The sequence below is a fragment of the Lissotriton helveticus genome, chromosome 9 (assembly GCF_964261635.1).
Source record: "Lissotriton helveticus chromosome 9, aLisHel1.1, whole genome shotgun sequence".
Taxonomy (NCBI): Eukaryota; Metazoa; Chordata; class Amphibia; order Caudata; family Salamandridae; genus Lissotriton; species Lissotriton helveticus.
Window position 1 is genome coordinate 396747531 of NC_136070.1, and position 19672 is coordinate 396767202.

Sequence of the window (19672 nt, forward strand, 5' to 3'; positions counted from 1 at the left end):
GACTAATGAATCACTCCCAATTCCTTTTCCATGCTTCATTAAATGTCCTACTGAAACTGCTCCACCTTAGCAGTAACTGGTCCGGTATGATAAACCACACTTATACAACCTTTTAATTATATTTACTAAACTCAGAGCATCTGCCTCCTGGACATCCACATCCATTGACAGGCACCCTTTCTGAGCAAATCCACAACCACCTTCTAAATTCCATTATACTTTCTATATTCAGAGTGGGGGAATATTTGATGCTGAGCGGGATCTCGTTCCTGGTTTTTGCCTCGATGTAGGACTAGGCTTTTCCACCCATTCTGGCTCTGCGGATGCATGGGGTATTGGCCAGGGTGAGGTCAGCAGAGCGAAGTGTTCTCTTTGTTGCGTGAAAGGAGTCTCTTTTTGTTGAGGTACTGGGGTCCGATGTTGTGGAGGGATTTGTAGGCGTGAGTGAGTAGCTTGAAGTTTTTGGAGCAGGGTTTTGTTGATTCCGGGGAAGAGGGTGTTTCCGTAGTCCAGTTTGCTGGTTATGAGTGCGTGGGTGACAGTCTTTCTGGATTCTCGAGGGGGGATCCATTTGAAGGTCTTGCGGAGGATGCAGAGGGTGCTGAAACATGCGGAGAGGACGGCGTTGACCTATCGGGTCATGCTGAGGGATGAGTCGAGTATGATGCCTAGGTTGCCAGCGTGGTCCGTTGGAGTGGTGGGGGTCACTGAGGGCGGTGGGCCACCAGGTGTTGTTCTGTGTGGAGGGTGGGCCCAAGGACGAGGACTTCTGTCTTCTCTGAGTTGAGCTTAAGGCGGCTGCTGCTTATCCAGGAAGAGATGTCTTTCATTCCTTCTGGAATCTGAAATTAAATATTTTCCTCCTTTCGGTTTCCAAGATGTGTTTCCTTTTCCCATTCATCTACTCACCATCTGAAAAAAACTCTTCCTGAGATGGTTCACGTCTTTTCCTTCCTTCAATTGTCCTTAATGGAGGCCTTTATTTCTCTGTTCACAAGGCACCACAGCTCCTCTTCCCGAGCGATATTGCCAATCAACACATTTTCTTGTGATTCTAATTTTGCTATCCTCTGTATATTGACGGTATACATTAATTTTCCTCATTTGAACTTGTATTCACTTATATAAGTTTTAATTTGTCTCCGTTTTGTTGCAAGGATTTTCATTTGACAGCCGTTCAGTAGTTAGCTGTCACTTGTGTTCCTTCATGTAAGTGTTTATAACGTTGCTCTACTTTCAATAAATGGAGCAATCCCCAATCTATATTGTTGTCAAAATCTGGTTGGATTTTGTTGCAGTGTTGTGTGACGACGTCTCAGGCACCTTATGATGCTGAGTCCTGTGACTGCCAAATCTGTTCACAATGAATGCAACCTTCCTCACTAATGCTACTATCAGCACAGGAAGAAAGGACTGGTAGATGCATACATACTACATATCGTGCAACTATCTGTAAATGGCTCACTAGGGGCTAATTGTGCTACTGTGATGAACCGTCACATAAGGTTTTTTTTTGTTTTTGGTTTTCCCAGAATTGAAAAAATCCCAAAATGACAAACACCTTCCTGAAAATTAAATCTAATTAATGTCCATATACTGGAAAGCCTCACACCTTACTTTACACACAACATTTCCCTCTAAACTCCATTAAAGAAAAACCATCAGATTTTGTCAGACTATACACCCCCTGACTACACAGTCACTCAGCAGACAAAGCAAGTAGGGAGGCCAAAGAGCAGTATTCGAAAGTGAAAGTGAGTTGAAAGAAGAGAGTCTTAATTGAATAAATGTTCTAGATCCTAAGTTCTGTTTTTCTTTAAAGATGCTGCTCTGAGTTGTGCCTTTGTTAGCCTCTGAATGCCATTAAATTAAGGAATGCTTTAGCGCTCGTCAATGTGATCCAGCCATTTGAAGTTGAATTGCATTTTAAATCTCTCCAGTGATTTTGAGCTGTGCATAGAAGCAATAACTTTGGAATGCTGGCTGTTAGTATGTTAACCTAAAAGTATTTTTCAATTAATTGTTAATGAAGTAAACCCTGATGACAGTTTTATTTTACTATGTGACCTGAACAAAGTAACAGCTTGTGCATTTGAATGTTGAATGCACCACAGGCTCAATTTATTGTCAATCATTAGCATTTTAAGATGTTTTGGCTTAAGATTATTCTGTGATTGCTAAATTCAACCAGACCGGGCAATTGTACCTTTTTCTACTTTGCCTTTTGTGCAGTTTTGTTCACTAAAATTGATTTTCACAGCAGCAAATGCAATAGCCACAGCCACAGGAGTGTACCAAAGGCAGTAGTGCAGTGCCTACCCCTTAGTCAGCTGGATATATGGTTACAAGGTCTGAGTTACTAAATAAAAAAAGAGAATGAATCGTTGTATGTAACTTCACCACTTTATTTTATTGGGGAGAAGCCAAGCACATATTTGGACAGAACTATATACAGTTTAATACCCAATCAGATGTCAAATACGTTCATGATGTTTTTCAACATGAACAGACACAAAACAGAATTCAAACCTTGTATTTTATAAAACATGACTATATACATTTATTTATACTTGAACCTTGAAATAAAATAAGACAAAACAAAAATGCAGATATTCACTACTGGCTCAGTAGGTCTAGAAAAAAGCTATATGAATAATGCTCCACGCTGTACTATCCATCTGTCCGAGGCTCAATCCCACCCTTTAAACTGTTGTGGATAATTTACATTGTTTGGCATTTGGAGCATCTCTTGGCTGATTTGTTGGGTGATCAAATTGAGAACAGTTAATGAGGTGTATTTTCAAAGGCACCTTCTTCTGTATTTGATTATCCTTGATTGTACTTACGACTACCTCTTCTAAATTCTAAAGTCACTTGGAACCCTTCACGTGAGAAGATCATCTACTTTCACAGCTTGTACCCCCTGCACCAAGTTAAAAGAAAAGCTAACTTGATGAATCCTCTGAATATCAATATCAATAATAAAACTTTATTCGGCTTTAAGGATAAAACCATAAAAGTCATACGGTCTATGTTATACCATAAAACAGACTACAAATTGACGAGTGTTATATAATCCAGGTAAACTATACACATGTAAAAAACATAAATTATAATACAGACATTATTTACAATTTGTCCTTTGTCTGATGGCGAACCGTAAAAAATAATTTAGAGTGTACAAAACGGTATCATTGAAATGAAGTTGTAAGAAAATAAAAGCTGGTCTTATCCTCCTATAGCCCTTTTTTTTAAGATAGGGATTATAAATAACCTTCCGGGAACAGCATAAAAACTGCAGAACATTAAAAAGTGCATCATGTCCTGAGGAGATTGTCCATCGCAGCCACAGGGCTTGAGGCACTGACCTCTGTGAGAACCATCAGGGTATGCCAGTAAGTAGTGGAAAAAGCCAAGTCGGAACCTCGTCAAAAGAAAACGATTGTGTATGCTTTTTAGCCCTAGAAGATAAGGTTCCGTGAAGGCACTGTTTTCAGTACAACGTACTTGCGCACACTGGGCTTACACAGCTCGTTTCCTTCTCTTTAACTGTGTCGCATTCTTAAGAAAGACTCCTTGGCCCAAATGAGGTCCCTTTTACCAATTCCCTCAGGATTCGTAAAGAGATCAGCTCTTCCTATTCTGGCAAGGCCTACTTTTAAATACTGGAGCCATCAAATACGTGAAAAGTGATCAAGATAGAGACTGTCCATAGGACTTCTTTGCTAAGTATGCTCTCTTGCTTAGCCCATATTTTAAACCACAAGGCCAGAGGTCGAAAATCCAAGTCGTCAGGGAGATAAGGCATCCCCAATTCCTCATGCATAACATACATCAACATAAGATGGGGTGCCTTGCGGGACAGAAAGGGTTCTTTACAAAAAGTAGTTTTCGGTGCTCTACAGGGCTCCAAGCACGATATGACCCCATATCTTGCTTCCATAACTGATCTTTGAAATACATTTAGCTTGGTAGATCTTCAGCATGGGCCCCATTGGCTTCCCTCCTACTCTGCTGGAAAAATTAAAAAACAGCAGCTGAAGCTTTCACTAGCTCCCCTTCCTTTCGGTTACGCATGGGGCTCCAGCTCAGTTAGTGATCAAACACTGTTCCCAGATAGGAGAAAACATTTGTCTTGGGTATTAAAGAACTTCCTGGTTTAAAGATGTGCTGCTTAGCCTTAGCCTTTCTGGGGCCCACCTGCATAATATATGATTTAGAGTGGTTCGCCGACAGGTCCAGCTCCTCCATAAAAGAGGCAAAAGAGTTTAGGAGAAGTTATAAGCCTCTTGCAGTCCTCACCAGGAGGATTGCTTCGTCCGCATATAAGAGGCCTGGCATGCTACGCTTGCCTACCTGGGGACTGTCAGCTTTGGTTACTAGAAGGGCCTTTTCTAGGGAGTTGATGTATATATTGAAAAATAAGGGAGCAAGAATGCACCCCTGCCCCACCCCCTCCTGATGTTAAACTGACGGGATACTTTCAGGTCCTTAGAATAGCGAACAACCGCCCTAGAATCTCAGTGAAGGTCCCTCAAGAACCAAATGATGTTTTTATCAATTCCAATGGATACCATCAACTGCCATAACGTGGACCTGTTCACACAGTCAAAGGCTGAGGACAGGTCCATGAAGGCTAAATATATCGGACATGAACGAGCCACAGTGTATTTTTTCAGAAGATATTAGTTCAAACGCTTCTCTACAGTAGACCGGCCAGGGCGAAAACCATATTGTATTTCAGATAAGAAGTTGCTTTTGTCCGCCCAAGTTACCAACCTGTGAAGAATCTGAATACATTATTTCACAACAAACAATCTCGTCCCAAAATGCATATGTTGGGAATTTTCATCCTAATTTGGAGGAACTCTATGACAGCCTATTCTGCTCCTTCCAGAAAGTACCCCTAAACATTGTCTACCAGCAGCACTCAAATCATGCATAAGGCTCACAGTTTTCCGTTTTTACTGATTTTACAGATAAATACAGAAGAAAACAATGTTTCCTGTCTGTATTTATTTTTAAAAGTGGAAAAATGCAGAAAATTGTGCTTCTTGTGACTGACTTTCCATGCTGTCCTTCATGACTTCTAGGCCAACAGCTGAGCAGATACACAGCATTGAGAGTTAAAAAAAACATGATAGGATTTCCCTAAATATAAGTATATGTTAACATTTATTTGTATGGAAATGCTAATATTTACATGTGTGCGTAGTGGTATGTTATATTTGGCTGCTTCATTTGCTAAAATCTAAAAAGCCTTAAAGTATAAGTGCATGTTTCACTGTTAAATAAATATTGAAATATACCATTATATGCCTCCATTTATTCTCAAAACACAAAATAAAGTTGGTTAAAATGCCAATAAGATGGCCCAAAAATAAATATAGATAAATACAGATAAAAGTGTTATAAAAATAAATACCATAAAACCGGGAGCCCTATTCACGCCCTACACATAGACCTTGGATTTACCAATCAAAACAAAGTTAATTGTAACAAGCCTATATATGGGCATTGGTCTGGTTTCCTTATTCCGAACAATACCTACAAACATAAAAACACTTTACCAAATATTAAAACAGTAGTAAAAAGAGCATATAACCACATCTGTTACAGACAGAGCACTAGTTCAGCCACTTTTTTCTGCCTCTTCTTAAACTCAAGGTCACCCAGATGTGTATACAAACTTTCACAAACACTTCTAAGAGAGCTCTACCTCACTTGACAAAATCCCCCACTTAAACCAACCAAAACTACAACCTGGATCATTAACTCTTGGTTTTGAAATGTACTAGTGCGCTAAAGAGAAAACCCTCTGTAAATGAGAAAGAATATGAAGATCAAATAAATATAACTTCTATGAGCCTTAAAAGCTATCAGAGAAAAATTCAACCGCAACATTATCACAGCAAAAGCCTTTTCTCTGCCAACGAGGATACAAAACACCCTCTATAAGCCCAAAAAGCTTGTCATACTCAATACGAAACAAAAATAAGAGAAATAAACCGGATGCCAAACAACAAAATTGCCTAAAGATTTTCAGCAGCAAAATTTCCTCCATCAAGAAGGCAATCAATTACTAGTGTTAAACCTGTCACAAGACACCTTATTCTTATTTCTCACCAATCCTTGTCCCAATATTTCTGAAGAACGCAGACCAACACTTGACATGGAGGAAGTATTATACTCTGACAATGCCATTCTAGCCTCAATAATCAAGAATAATTTTCATTTTTTCAGTAAACTGTAGTTCCAGCAAGTCAAGTTATCTTTACTTCTTTGACTGTCTAAAATTAAGCCTGATTGCCCTGGTTGTAAAATTATTTTGCGCTAATTCAAATCAACTCTACAGCTAGCGATTTATCAGAAACCTCACCTGCCTTGATAAAGTTGTGTATAAATGCATATGTGACCAACTCAGCACTTTTGTGGAAAATAAACGTGTCAAAGCTGTTCTGTGAAGGATCTAGTATTTAAACTCCTACCGTAGAAATACAAGGCAATATTCATCTTACATTAGACAACTGTGAAACGTACAATTTCCTTCTCAAACTCTCAGCACTCTTCAGTACAATTAAAGATCAGAAACTCATCTAAATCCTCGTAACACGTATGTGCCATAAGGACAGGGTTCCCTGTTAGTTTATTCGATTCCCAAACTACCACAAGTGAAAAGAAAAGCATATTCCTCTTCTGATCCTATCTCTATCACTTGCATAGTCCCCAATGATCTTTTCTGGCACCCATGCCCTTTAACGTATAGGTACTGAGACTTTAAAAATCATAATGGTTGAATCCGATGCCTCCATTCAAAAATATGCTGATGGTGCACAAATGAATATAACTGAAGGAATGACTGGATAAACGAATTAATGGATGAATAAATGAATGAATAAATGAAAGCAATTGTATAGAGCACACTATTACCCTAAAGTGTGTCCTGGCATTAAACCTCATCAGAGTAACTTGTCCAACCAAAAACAATGAAGGGAATTTATGCAGAAAACAGGAAAGTGTTTGAAGATGTATGGAACATAAGGAAGTTGTGTTGAGGCAGGATGGGAAGAGAAAGGGAGTTTCAGAATTTAGGACTTAGCTTGACCACCATATCTGGCACTTCGGATTCTGGGAATGCTCAACAAGTGCAGATAGAAGAAACAGAGAGCATAAGCAGGATGATAATTAAGAAGCCTTTTCTGGAGATATCCTGGATGGCCCATGACCGATAGATACACATTGCCTTGAACATAGAGCACGTAGGAAATGGTAGGCAATGCAGGCTACGAACAAGATTGGAAACTAATACATGGCCAGGGAGATTAAGTAAAAGGGAAGCAGTAGCATTTTGAACGATGTACAACTGAGAAATAAAAATCTCAATGAGAGATATACTCAAACTATCACCTTGCCAAGCAAACTTTTATAGCCAGATGTCCGAAGACTTTATCCAGCTCATCCCAGAATATACAGAGTTCATTCTTCTACCAAGACTACATAATTGTAACTTCAACCAAACATGGCTATCAAAAGTCTCTCAGCCAATTCAGTCCAAATCTAGCCCTATGAATTACAATATTATCATTGTGGGCTAAAGTGGATTCCGATATAGAGTTAAATTTAAAGTGTCCTGCACTACCTTCAGGTCTTTTTTATTACTGACGACCCACTTATCTTCTCTAATACTGAAAGGAGGTGAAGAAAGTCTCAGAAGTAAAGCCACTTTAAACTTGAAATTAAGAAATGTAATACAACTTGGTGGCATCTTAACCCCTTGGCCGCGGCGCGGATCCTAGTCACCATCTAAACTCCAAATTATACCTGTATTTTAATATCCGAAGAATGGACAGGAGAGCCCCTAGTCCTTGTTTGAAACATGGCCCATGGCACACTTTCCACACTACTGCATTAAATATATATCCTTGTGGACATTTGGATTTCAAATCGTATTTGCTGTAATTATTGTTAGGAAGCAATTTAGAAAATGATTGCATTTTGAAGATACAAATTCAATCATTTAAATTTCAGTCATGTCACAATAACATAATCAATTGTCTATTTTTACTTTAACCCTATGGCTATTGGATTAGCCCTAGCTTTAATCTTAACAATATGTTTTGCTTGGTCTGAGACATGTTTTTCTCCTCCAATGGTCTCATGACTATTTTCGTTCTGTTTCATATAATGTTTATACATTTTCAATGTATTTCTTTAAATCATATCTAGCTAATTACGTAATGTTTGGGTTGTCATGGGTAGCCCTTTTTAGAACTAACATGACAGTGCAGCTGTCTGTCCATGCGTTGTTACTAAAATACACATAAAATTGGCCTAGAGAAATATTTTTCTTTCATATTGTGCTATTGGCTGATTTGTGTATCATTCTATGGAGTGTGTGTAGTTCATGATGGACTATTTTAAATCTACAAGTACATTGACTCATCACATACTAAATTGTTTATCTCAGAGAGGAATATATATATTTTTTTATTCTCAGCAGCTGGCTTTTTGTAATATTTAAGACAATACTTGAGTGCCTGTTTTTCCTTGTCTGTCTTCCTCTTTTCTTCTTTCCTCTGTATCTTTCCTATTGATTTTACATGTGTGTTTATTTCCCATTGTTTTTCCCAGTATAAATAGTTTTCTACATCAGTCTTTTATTAGAACATTGGAATGTTGAGCGCTCCATTGAAGGCAATGGAGTGCTCTGGACTTCTAATGGCTGGTAGAAGCCCGAAGAATAAACATTCCACTGTTTGAATAAAGACCTCACGCACCCCAAGGGAATTTCAACCCCCTTGGGCTCTGTGAGGACTTTGTTTTACTATTTAGAACATTCTGCCCTCTAGGGGTGGAATGTTCTTATAGCCTTAGAGCCCATTAAATGCCCTCTACCTTGTTAAAGGTCTTCGCCTTCGGCTTGGACCTATAACGCTGGAGCGGGACTTTAATGGCCGGTGGAGCCCACTGTGTCGGGCTCTAAGGCTATATTCATTGTTATTCCTCTTTAATGTTTCTATGCAAAAACTTTTTTTGCCAAAGCCAATAGGTTTAAACCGATGCAGGCAAATATTGTCACAAATGCTGTTTCAAAGCATTAGCACGTCATAGCTAGACCTATTGGATTTGCCACTGCTTGTTTTTCAGTGTCTCCAGATTGGGTAAAGGTATGCATTCATCCAGAGAGAAAAGTTCTATATCTGTAATATGTCTATCAATTCAGATTTCACAAAATATCACTTTGTAAAAATGAGCTATCAATATACCACAGACTCAATCTTGTAGGCCTACGACACCCAGCGGATTCTCTCACTCCCAACTAACACACAGTTTCCAAAAACTACTCGCACAACAGGACGAAGGCTGTTGCCACCTGCATGAAGGAGAGCTGCCTCAAACTGAACTCAGAGAAGATCGAAGTCCTCATCCTGGGCTCCACCCCCTCCGCCTCCACCCACAGACCACGCACGAAACGTCGGCATCATCCAGGACTCCTCGCTCACCATGAACCACCATATCAACACCGTCTCATCACCCTGCTTCCACACGCTATGCCTGCTCCAAAAGATCTTCAAGTGGACCCCCACTGAGTCCAGAAAGACGGTCACCCATGCTCTTATCAGCAACACACTTGACTACGGCAACACACTCTATGCCGACTACACCCAGAACCTCCTCAAGAAACTTCAGAACATTCAGAATGCCTCTTCTAGACTCATCCTCAATATCCCCTTCCACAGCCACATAACGGGCTACCTGAGAGACCGCCACTGGCTCCCATTTAACAAAAGAATCATCTTCAATCTCCTCACACACGCCTACAAAGCCCTACACAACAAGGGACCTGCATACCTCACGCACCTACCAGAGACCTCCGCTCCACCCAACTGGCCCTGGTCGTCATCCCATATATCCGCAAGACTACGGCAGGAGGAAGATCCTGCTCCTATCTTGCAGCAAGGACTTCGAACACCCTGCCTCTCCACCTCCAGGCAATCACCATCACTGCCTCAATTCAGGACGGGCCTCAAGACCTGGCTCTCCGACTGAACCACAGTGCCTTTTGACAAATCAGCAGTCCCTCCTCCCCCTCAAGCCCCTTGAGACCCATATGGGTGAGTAGTTGCACTTTACAGGTCACCTGATTGATTAATTGAATATACATGTAGAGGGCGATATATTTGTATGCTGCACCATCAGTCCGGCAGATCAGGAGTGGCCATGTTTTTCAGTCCTCTGGCAGAGGAATATCCGCCATATTTAGACTTCCTGCATCTCCCCAGCTGGGGTCGCCATGATAAAAGTGTATCCGTAAATGCTGCGAATGCACTTTCATCACACTGGAAAGCCGAGTGGGGTGACCTTCTCTGCATTCTCTATTGTTTTGCATTAGAAAATCCTGAAAGTGAGACTATGTTGCTGAAAAGCCAGAACAAATGTCACTGATATGCACGTAGATTTGTCCCAGCACGTCAAGAACATGTTCAAATGTTCGTTCTCGGGACTTCTGTGCCTGTTTTAACACTTGGAAAAATTGTACATACAAAAGAATGAGAGTGATACAAAAGAATCACTAATTCTAATTGTAATTTTAATGCTAGTGTTGTTTTCCCTCTCACAGGTGACGTACTTCCAATTTATGCTTATCCTCACAAACATGGAAAGTCTGTCACAGGAGGGTACATCTATAGAGGTTGTGAGTTTCCAAATTTAAATGGGCTCTACATATTTGGTGATTTCATGAGTGGGTAAGGACAACGATTTGACCATTTACTGAATTGTATTCCAGTTAACTGTGTCTTAAAGGGATTTGGATGTCATTCATTTTGGTTTTGCTCTCGGACAGAATAAGTATTTTGGGTTTGGTTTACAAAGTTCTCCTGGAAAAAGACAAAAATGTATTTCTTTGTCTGTATATATACATTTAGGCTTAATTTCAACTGTTTAGAACTTCACAATGAATTAAAAGAAGACACCTGGGTCCCTGCTATTCTTGCAGATTCCCAGGAGTACTCCCATGTATAACTGCACAAATTTAGATTTCTGCCTGAAGGAATGTGACACAACTGTGCATTTGTACTTTAAAAAACTCCTTCTTCTCTGGGGAAATATGTTTCCTCTGAGCATATTCGGAGTGGGAAACTACTTGCAGAATGTTGGTGAATACCTACAAACTGCAGCTGTTTTTTGATAATGAAATGCCAACAGAATTTTACCTGCATTCTCTTTGCTGCGGATTTAGTAATAGTAAAAGTTGTTTCTTATGTCCTGGTTGCACTATAGTCTGTCCATTTACATTGTCACATGAAACTAGAAAAAAAATTCTAATCTCTGGCATGGCAATGCGCAAGATCAAATCAAACATTCTCCTACTAAATACTACGCCTAGACAATTTCTTATCTATAGCATATGAGATTTGTTTCCCATAAATATGTAGAGGCCGCTTTATAGGTGGATGAAAATAAAATGCACATTAGAATAAACTATCTGTTACAAAGACCCTTATTTTTTAGCATTTGCTAATTTTTATACTTATCATATGTGTGTGACAAAATGTACAGTAGAAGTAAGTGTTAAAGAACTATGTTTGTCGATTACATTAAAAATCATTTTGAAAAGCATGTGTAATCCCATTTTCATTGTGGTTCATTCTGTCGTAAATTAAGATGAAGTTAAAGCTGGATGTAATTGATATTAGAGGAACAAAATGGTCTAAATGAAACTACAATGTCTAAAGCAGAGTAACCATTTTTGGTCCAGAGTACAGATCCCCGACACATGTTTAGGATATCCACATCAAATATATTTTCATAACCTTTTCTGAGTTTGTGAACCTTATATAAGGAATGAGTTTCCTCAAAATCTGGCAAAGAGTTCCTTTCGAGGTGCCAACCTTTTCCAACAATTTCAGTATACTGAAAGATCGATAACTACAGATTGTACATTTATCTTCCAAACAATAATGCATATTATTTCAAATACATATAAATGCACCGATATTGCTTTCAGGGTGTATCATGTGTCGAGAATATGCAATGTGTTAAAGAAGCTTCATACCTCTAACCAATATTGCTTCTTTTTTACTTTAGGCGTTTGATGGCACTGAAGGAAAATCGACAAACTGGGGAGTGGCAATATAATGAAATCTGCATGGGAGTTGGACAAACATGCATGTTTCCTGGTCTTATCAATAACTACTACCAGTACATCATCTCTTTTGCTGAGGACGAGGCAGGTAATTGTGTTTCATACATTGATGTTCATGTATTGATATCTATTTGTCGAATTAAAAATGGATAACATCTCAAATCGATGTGTGAGAAATTTGTATCTGATATTTTTCTGAACATTGCTTATTTTCGAAAACGTTGTGAACTTTACAAAGTTTGCAAAGTTTTTTTAAAAGCAAGTGTAAGACAAAAAGTTTATAAAATATAGAAAATCCCTCCTGAAGATCGTTTTCACTGAAACTTTGCCTACATGTGAGTTTGACAATTTTACAATTTCGAAGTTAGCTTCGTACAGCTGCGCTGGAAGTATGTCCATTTTGCACACTCGTAATCTCATTTAGATTGCTGACAATACTCCAGTAGTGGCAAATTACAGTGGCTTGAACGGGGATTTATAATTGTGTCATAGAACTGTACTTGGTTATGATGTTCGGGGGCGCAACTTAGGCAGCCGCTTGTGCTAATAATAACTGCAATTTCCCCAAGGAGATAAAGAAGGATAGTTTGCTTTGTCATCTTTCTTGTATTACCTATGTTCTACTGGCTTTGCTCCACAGAGATTTTTATGAAATAATTAGACATTGCGTTCATATAGAGCTTGCTATATTTCATTTAATTCACCAAATAGCATACTCAAATTTTGTTTGCAAGGATTTACAAGTATCCCTCGTTTTCCCCCAGTATTGTTCTAAGAAAAACAAGTTGCATTGTTGAAAAATATACATTGGTTATGTACATATTGGTTATTTACAAAAACAATCTGAAGTGTGGCAAAAGTGACTGGATTTTGAACTGGACTAACGGACACTTCTACAACTGTTTGTGAAAAAAACAAGAATCGATTCTTAACATCAAAGAATTGATTCTTTAAATAAAGGCAATCAATTTGATACAAAAATTCATTGGTTCGAGAAAACAGAATCAGTTTGTGATTCGAAAATCCTAACTGTTTTGAAAACATATCCCTTTTTCACATTGTCCACGTTTTTGAGGTTTTTACATGTTGCACCCTGTTTACAGTTAAAAAAAATATGTGCTCAGCCAAACTAAGTACAGCAACTCTTTAAAAATGCAGTAGTGAAAAGGTTTGAGGCAATTTTTCTTTTCAGCCCAAATGGAAGGAATGCATGGACTCAATGCACTACTGACCCAAGTGTGTTCACAAATTGTCTCGGGGTGGTGGCCGCCTATCTGTGCAAAAATTACATTCACATCTTTCCAGATCACGAGCAACCGCAGACAACAATGCTTAGCACAGACTCAATCAGTGGTGTCCTCATACCACAAGTTAGAATTCACGTGAACACTGAAAAACGCACCTCCAACCCCAACAGATCCATCCCTTCCTAGGATCCCTAACCTCCATCACTGGGAAAACATACACCAACTAAGAGAGGGTGATGGCATTCTGTGGTAGAAAGAAGCAGGCCCAGTTCCATGTTGCTTGGTTAAGTAGATTTATGCAGTAAGATGGTAAGAAGAGAGCCACACCAGGAACAGCCATCCTGCTGCTCAGCCCATCCACCAACTGACACCCATACTCATCCAACATTCCACTGCCATCTCTCACACCAACATTCCACACCACAGTCACACTGGCTGAGCAGCAGGTATAACGCATCTCTTTTCTTTATACAAATGACAAAGGAACCCTAGAAAGGATAACATTAAAAATAGTGCATGCAAAGGATAAAATTAAAACTATTACTGGCACCACGATGACAGAACAAAAGCATGCAAATAATCACTGTAGCAAAGTGCTGATGTGAGAGCATGAAGATAATAGATGGAGACATTTCATGCATGTGTACAACAATTGATAAAATAAAGATAATAAAAGGAATATACACACATCTCCCTTTTGTAACCAAATTAAGAAAACGCACACACTACCACACCAGAAAACACAGACTAAACCCAAATACAAAAAACAAGCTGGCTGGCAATGCCAATAAGAAAGTGTAGTAGTAGTAGTAGTAAAGAGCTTTATTCGATTTTAAAACAAGATAAAATCATAAAAGCGACATACATAATAAACAATTTCATTATACAATCATAAAAATAGACTAAAAATAATATTAAACAGTTTGTATATGTTTACCAAATAAAGTCTTTTATAACTACGATTGAAAAAACGTTTGAATACGCCCAACTGATTATATGATAACAAATATAGAAGTTATAGATGGTTCGGATTCCAGCAAAAATATTATAATACAATATTAGTTAATCAAGGAAACGACGAATTTTTAAGCAGTTTTTAAGGAACATAGCTATACTTTTGGCATTTGATACTGTTTCTAAATATTGTAATGCCAGAAGGGCGGGACGGCATCTTCTCAGGCCCTGGGACAACAGTAATGGAATTATCCAGCGTTTGCGTGGTAGGTCGTAAAGCTTACAGAACAGTACTACATGAATATTAGACTGTTCAGAAATACCATCGCAAGGGCACCGGGTGATTGAGGAGGACCAATCTTGTCTCCTTGGAAATGTAATCAGACGAAAGAATGTCTTAAATCTAAACCGTGTCAACATATATTTTTCATAGTTGGTCAGACAATAAGTTAGATACGGTTGAATGCCCTGAATACATTGGATATTTAAAATGTGTCGATTTTAGACTTTATTAATTTCTTGGGCTATGCATAGCTCTCTTAAATGTGACAAACATGTTATTCTCAGGGTCTTTCTTGTAATAGTATTTAATAGCGTAGGTTCATTAAAATATAAAGAAAGATTCAGATCCCTAAGAAAATCATGTACAAAGAACAGCCACGGAATATTTGACCAATTATCTAGCCCCAAACAGTCTAAAATTAACGCACAAGTTAAACTACATTGTTCTGTTGTCCAAATACGGTGCCACATTAAGATTGGCTGAATTTTTATGTAATCGGCTATATAATCCATTCCCAATTCAATATGACATGCAAACGTTGGAGAACGCTGTGAAACGGCCAACAGATAACAGATCAAAGTATTCTCCACCCTCTGCAAGATGTCCACTGGTACGTAGCCCCACACCCCAGCGCCATAGACAGCTACGCTATGACACTTCGCATAGTATATTTGCATAAGTTCTTTTGGGGGAGGCTTCCCTACTTTGCTTGAAAAAGCAATTAGGGCGGATGTTGCTCTTAAAAATAGAAGGTGCCTGCTAGCGATGGCCGGTTTCCAGGAAGAAACACTATCAAATAAAATGCCTAAGTAGGGGTATGTCTAGGTACATTCCAACTTAGAGTCTTTAATAAATATCGCTTTTTTCTTGACTATTTTTTTCCCAAAGTGCATAACAAATGTTTTTTTAATATTAACCTTTAGATCCAAAGAGGCCATAAAGTTACAGTAGGAATTTAACTGTATTTGAAGTTGAACTGGGGTTCGCGCCATGATCACCGCGTCGTCCGCGTAAAGTAACGCAGGAATAGGACGACGGGTGATAGCAGGTAAATCCTGACTCCCCTCTAACATGGCATTCTCAAGCCCATTTGTATAAAGGTTAAATAAGAAGGGAGCCAGGACACATCCCTGTCTGACCCCCCTTTGTAACTGTAAAGGGGGGGTAAGCTCCCCATTCACCCCGAATCTGACCCTGGCCGTTGCTCCCTGGTACAACTCGCGTAAGAAGGATACTATCGGGAGGTCTACACCTAGTTCTTTTAGGATTGACCACAGCCTTGAATGTGAAACACAGTCAAAGGCTGCGGTCAAGTCCACATAGATCAGATGAAGATTACCTTTCTTGGCCTGAGCATACTTCCCAAGTAGAAGGGAGAGGTTCAGAGCCTGCTCTACAGTACCCAGCCCCTCCCGGAAACCATATTGCAGGTCTGTCAAAATGTTGTTATCCTCTGACCAGATCCGTAGTCTATCTAGGATCAAACGACCTGCAACTTTACAAAGAGAATCCAGGAGGGAAATGGGCCTGTAGCAAGCCGGATTGTTACGATCACCCTTCTTAAAAATGGGAAGCAGGATAGAAGTTGACCAAGATTTTACGAGACCCCCTTTTAGTGCTGCTTCAATTACTCTGGTTAATACTGGTGTCCAGAGTTCTTGGGTATGCGTATAAATACCTAACGGTACGCCGTCCGGCCCCGGGGCTTTACCAGACATCGAGGATGTCAGAGCTTCAGTTACTTCCTCGAGGCTAAAGGTAAAATCAATAGGGTATGGAGATATATTTGTACTTGCACTTGGGTTAACAACTTCTGCTAGAAATATTTTAGAAAAGTAAGAAACCCATCCATGTGCATTAATTGCTACCTCTATACTAGGACCAGTGTTCGCATCATTCAAGAAAGGTGAGTTGACCACTTTCCAGAACATTTTGCTATCCTTTCTGTTGCAGCTCTCGTGTAGCTTTGCCCACAGATCTTTTTTCCTTTCCTTCCTGCATTCGATTTTCGCCAAATTATAAAGCTGTCTCAGCTTCCTAACTTCAGGCTGATCCCTCTCGGATTTGTGCAGAGCCCTTTTTAAGTTCGAAAGGGCTTTGCGACATTCAGAATTGAACCACCCTTTTTCCTGAGAACCAGTCTGCTTTTGCTTGCGGAGCAGCTCTTTTCTAATTACTTTAGCAATATTAATAAAACTAGTTAAAATATCATCGACAGTGGAGTGCAAATTTAGGCATATATCTAACATAGGAAGGGCTTTGGTAACGACATTAGCTGTGATTACATCCGGGTCTACTCTGGCCCATTTTACCGAGTAGCCGTTAATTTTGTCTAAAGACAGGGCTCTTTGGTTTAACAACCCAGGGTTACCTGTTAGATCACGTCCTGTTGGTACTGAAATAGCGACATTGTTAGAAAAATGGTCATTACTAATGTCATTGCCAGTGTTAAATGTAATCAGTTCGTCCTTCATATGGTTAGAGATCAAAATAAAATCAATTATAGTGTTACAACCCCTGCCATGAAAGGTAGGGGAGAAATCAATTTGGGGTTCAACTAATTCATTCGCAAACCCCAGTCCTAGGGTAAAAAGCTTTTCACTTAGAATATTCCCAGCACTGGAGTGTGCGAAATGCGTTATGGGGCTCCCATCCTCATCTACAACTCCACAGTTCGAGTTAGTATAGTCTTTACATAAAGCAATATTGAAATCGCCGCCCCAAATTAAATTAAAGGCAAGAGGAGGACATCTCGTTTAGAACAGTAATTATCCTATTAGGGACTTTCTCAAAATCAGGTGGTGATAGATTGTTATAGAAATTTACCAGAAAATATGTATGCCCTTGATTTACTGAGAGTTTAATTAACTGATAATTCTCATCAGTAGAAATTTCTACCATTTTCTCAAATGTAAGGGTATTGGATACATAAACTGATAAGCCTCCCTTTGGTCTACCAGCAAGAGAAGGACATGCGCTTGACTGGAACAATCTATACCCCTGGAGGTGAATTGCGGTTACTGACCATGTTTCCTGGCAACATACTATGTTATGTTTTCTAATTGTTTCTAGCCAGTTAGGTTGGTCGAATTTAGAACGCAAACCCGCAATATTCCAAAATAGGATAGAAAGAATCAGGGTAGTAGGTGGGGTTGGAGTATCCATATTGCGCCCCTGCAATAGTAAGGAGGCATCCTGTGTTGAGTTCTTCAGCCCTTCAGTCAAAACAGTAATATCTATATCCTTAATTGGGCAATCACTAGTGGGGAAAAAACTGCCACAGTGATCCTCAAATATAGGTACCTCTTGGGGTGGTCCTAATTTGATTGGGTGGAGCAAATCAGGATTATCCTCAAGAGATGGAATAAATGAAAGTCATTCAATGTCATCTAAACCTGACAGGATGTTAAAACGATTTTGAGTGGGAATAGGGAATGGTCTTGCTATCGGTTGGTGAATGGAACTGCCCTCCTGAATAGAGAAATTACTCCAGAGTGAGGGATAATAATTACCTGGAGGGTTAGTATAATTGTTCTGATAACAGGGTGTAGTTCTACGATAAACTTCCTGCTGTGTGGGTTGAGACCTAGTGAAAGCATCCTGATATTGGGATAAAGGCCTAGAATAGTCCGCTCGTAAGTCCAGTTGGGGCATAGGATAGATGGCCTCACGATGTAGTAGGGGTCTGATGATATCATCCTGATAGTGGACCTGCGGCCTGGGATTTGTGGGGTTTATCACATTTCTGGGGTAGAAATAAGTCAAATCACGAGGAGTAATTAGATTACTACCAGAGGGAGGAAACCAATCTAAAATATAACTAACTGCCCTTGTGTCTCTAAAATTTATTATAATGACATCCCCTGTGATGTTCTTTATGCTTGGGCCTAACCAGGGAAGGCGCCTAACGTATAAAATTCCACCATTCACATTAGGGGGAAGGGGACGATTTTTCTTAAGCCAAAATATAACTTTGTTTTTTAGCTGGGTTTGGTTTTCGTTTTTACTCTCATTCCCATCCTCCAGAACCGGAACTCCAGTGAGCACCACCACTAGTGGAACTGCTTCTGGAGGTAAATCCACATTGTGCCTCTTAGAAGCGGGTGGCTTCACTGGAGCTACCTTACCGGGGGTTTTGTGGGGATTACCCGGGGTGTTAGACTTTTAAACCTCCTGTACCAGCTTATCGCTGTTTTTCCACTTTAGCCTCGATGTTTTGGAGGACATTGGTTTTGGATTTTGCACATTTGTCTGGTTAATAGTTTTATTCACCGTTTTATCGATAACAATTGGGGGCGATACAGTCGTTGTAGTCAGTAATGGGGTAACTGAAACACTCCTAGATCCTTCTTTAATTTCCTTAATTGCCTGTTCTAAATTACCCAATTGTTGCCCTATTTTTTGTAGTCTCTCTACCAAAGGCAATGTGAGAGACCTGACTAATTTTTCAATACTTCCCAATAAAGCAATACCAGTTGGATCTAGTAAGGGGAAGGGAGATTCAATAGGTAGTATGGGTGAAGTAGGTGCAACCAAGACGGGGCTCATAGATTTGCCACAATCTATACGACTGGTTTTGTTTACCTGTAATCTACTACCCCCCTTTTTCCTTCTTTTCGGGGGAGGGCCTTGCGAGCGTAGTTTTTTGGGGGGTTTGTTGCGATTGTTAGTAGACTCGACCACTGGAGATGGTGAAGCTACCAAAACTTCTGCCTCTTGCGTCATATTGCCTGTAGATACAGAAAGATTTATGAGCAAATCATTATTTGTAACAGGAGGGGAGGTAATATCTTGTAAGAGTAAAGGAATGCTGTTTTCGACCGAATCTTCAGCATCCCTTATTTCGCAGTAAATACTAGGGAGCGGAGACAAGGCTAACTGTAGCTGGCCCAAAGAGGAACGTTTGTTCTTAATTAGCTCAACAGATCGACGTCTCTCTGCCCGTCGTTCAGCGAGGGTAATATCCCTGTCCGTACCTCTGGTCGCCCTGATAAAATAATTATCTAAAGTCCCTTGTTTTTCTCCTCCACCCACTAAAGG

At 39.7% G+C, this 19672-nt stretch overlaps 1 protein-coding gene across 1 annotated transcript in view; it reads left to right on the top strand.

Moving 5' to 3' along the window:
- HHIPL1 (HHIP like 1) overlaps positions 1 to 19672 on the top strand; it is a 169785-nt gene that overhangs the window by 70419 nt on the left and 79694 nt on the right. Inside the window, exons 5-6 of the mRNA XM_078660144.1 lie at positions 10622 to 10748; positions 12091 to 12236. Coding sequence (XP_078516270.1) covers positions 10622 to 10748; positions 12091 to 12236 — 273 coding nt within the window. The remainder of the gene's footprint in view (positions 1 to 10621; positions 10749 to 12090; positions 12237 to 19672) is intronic.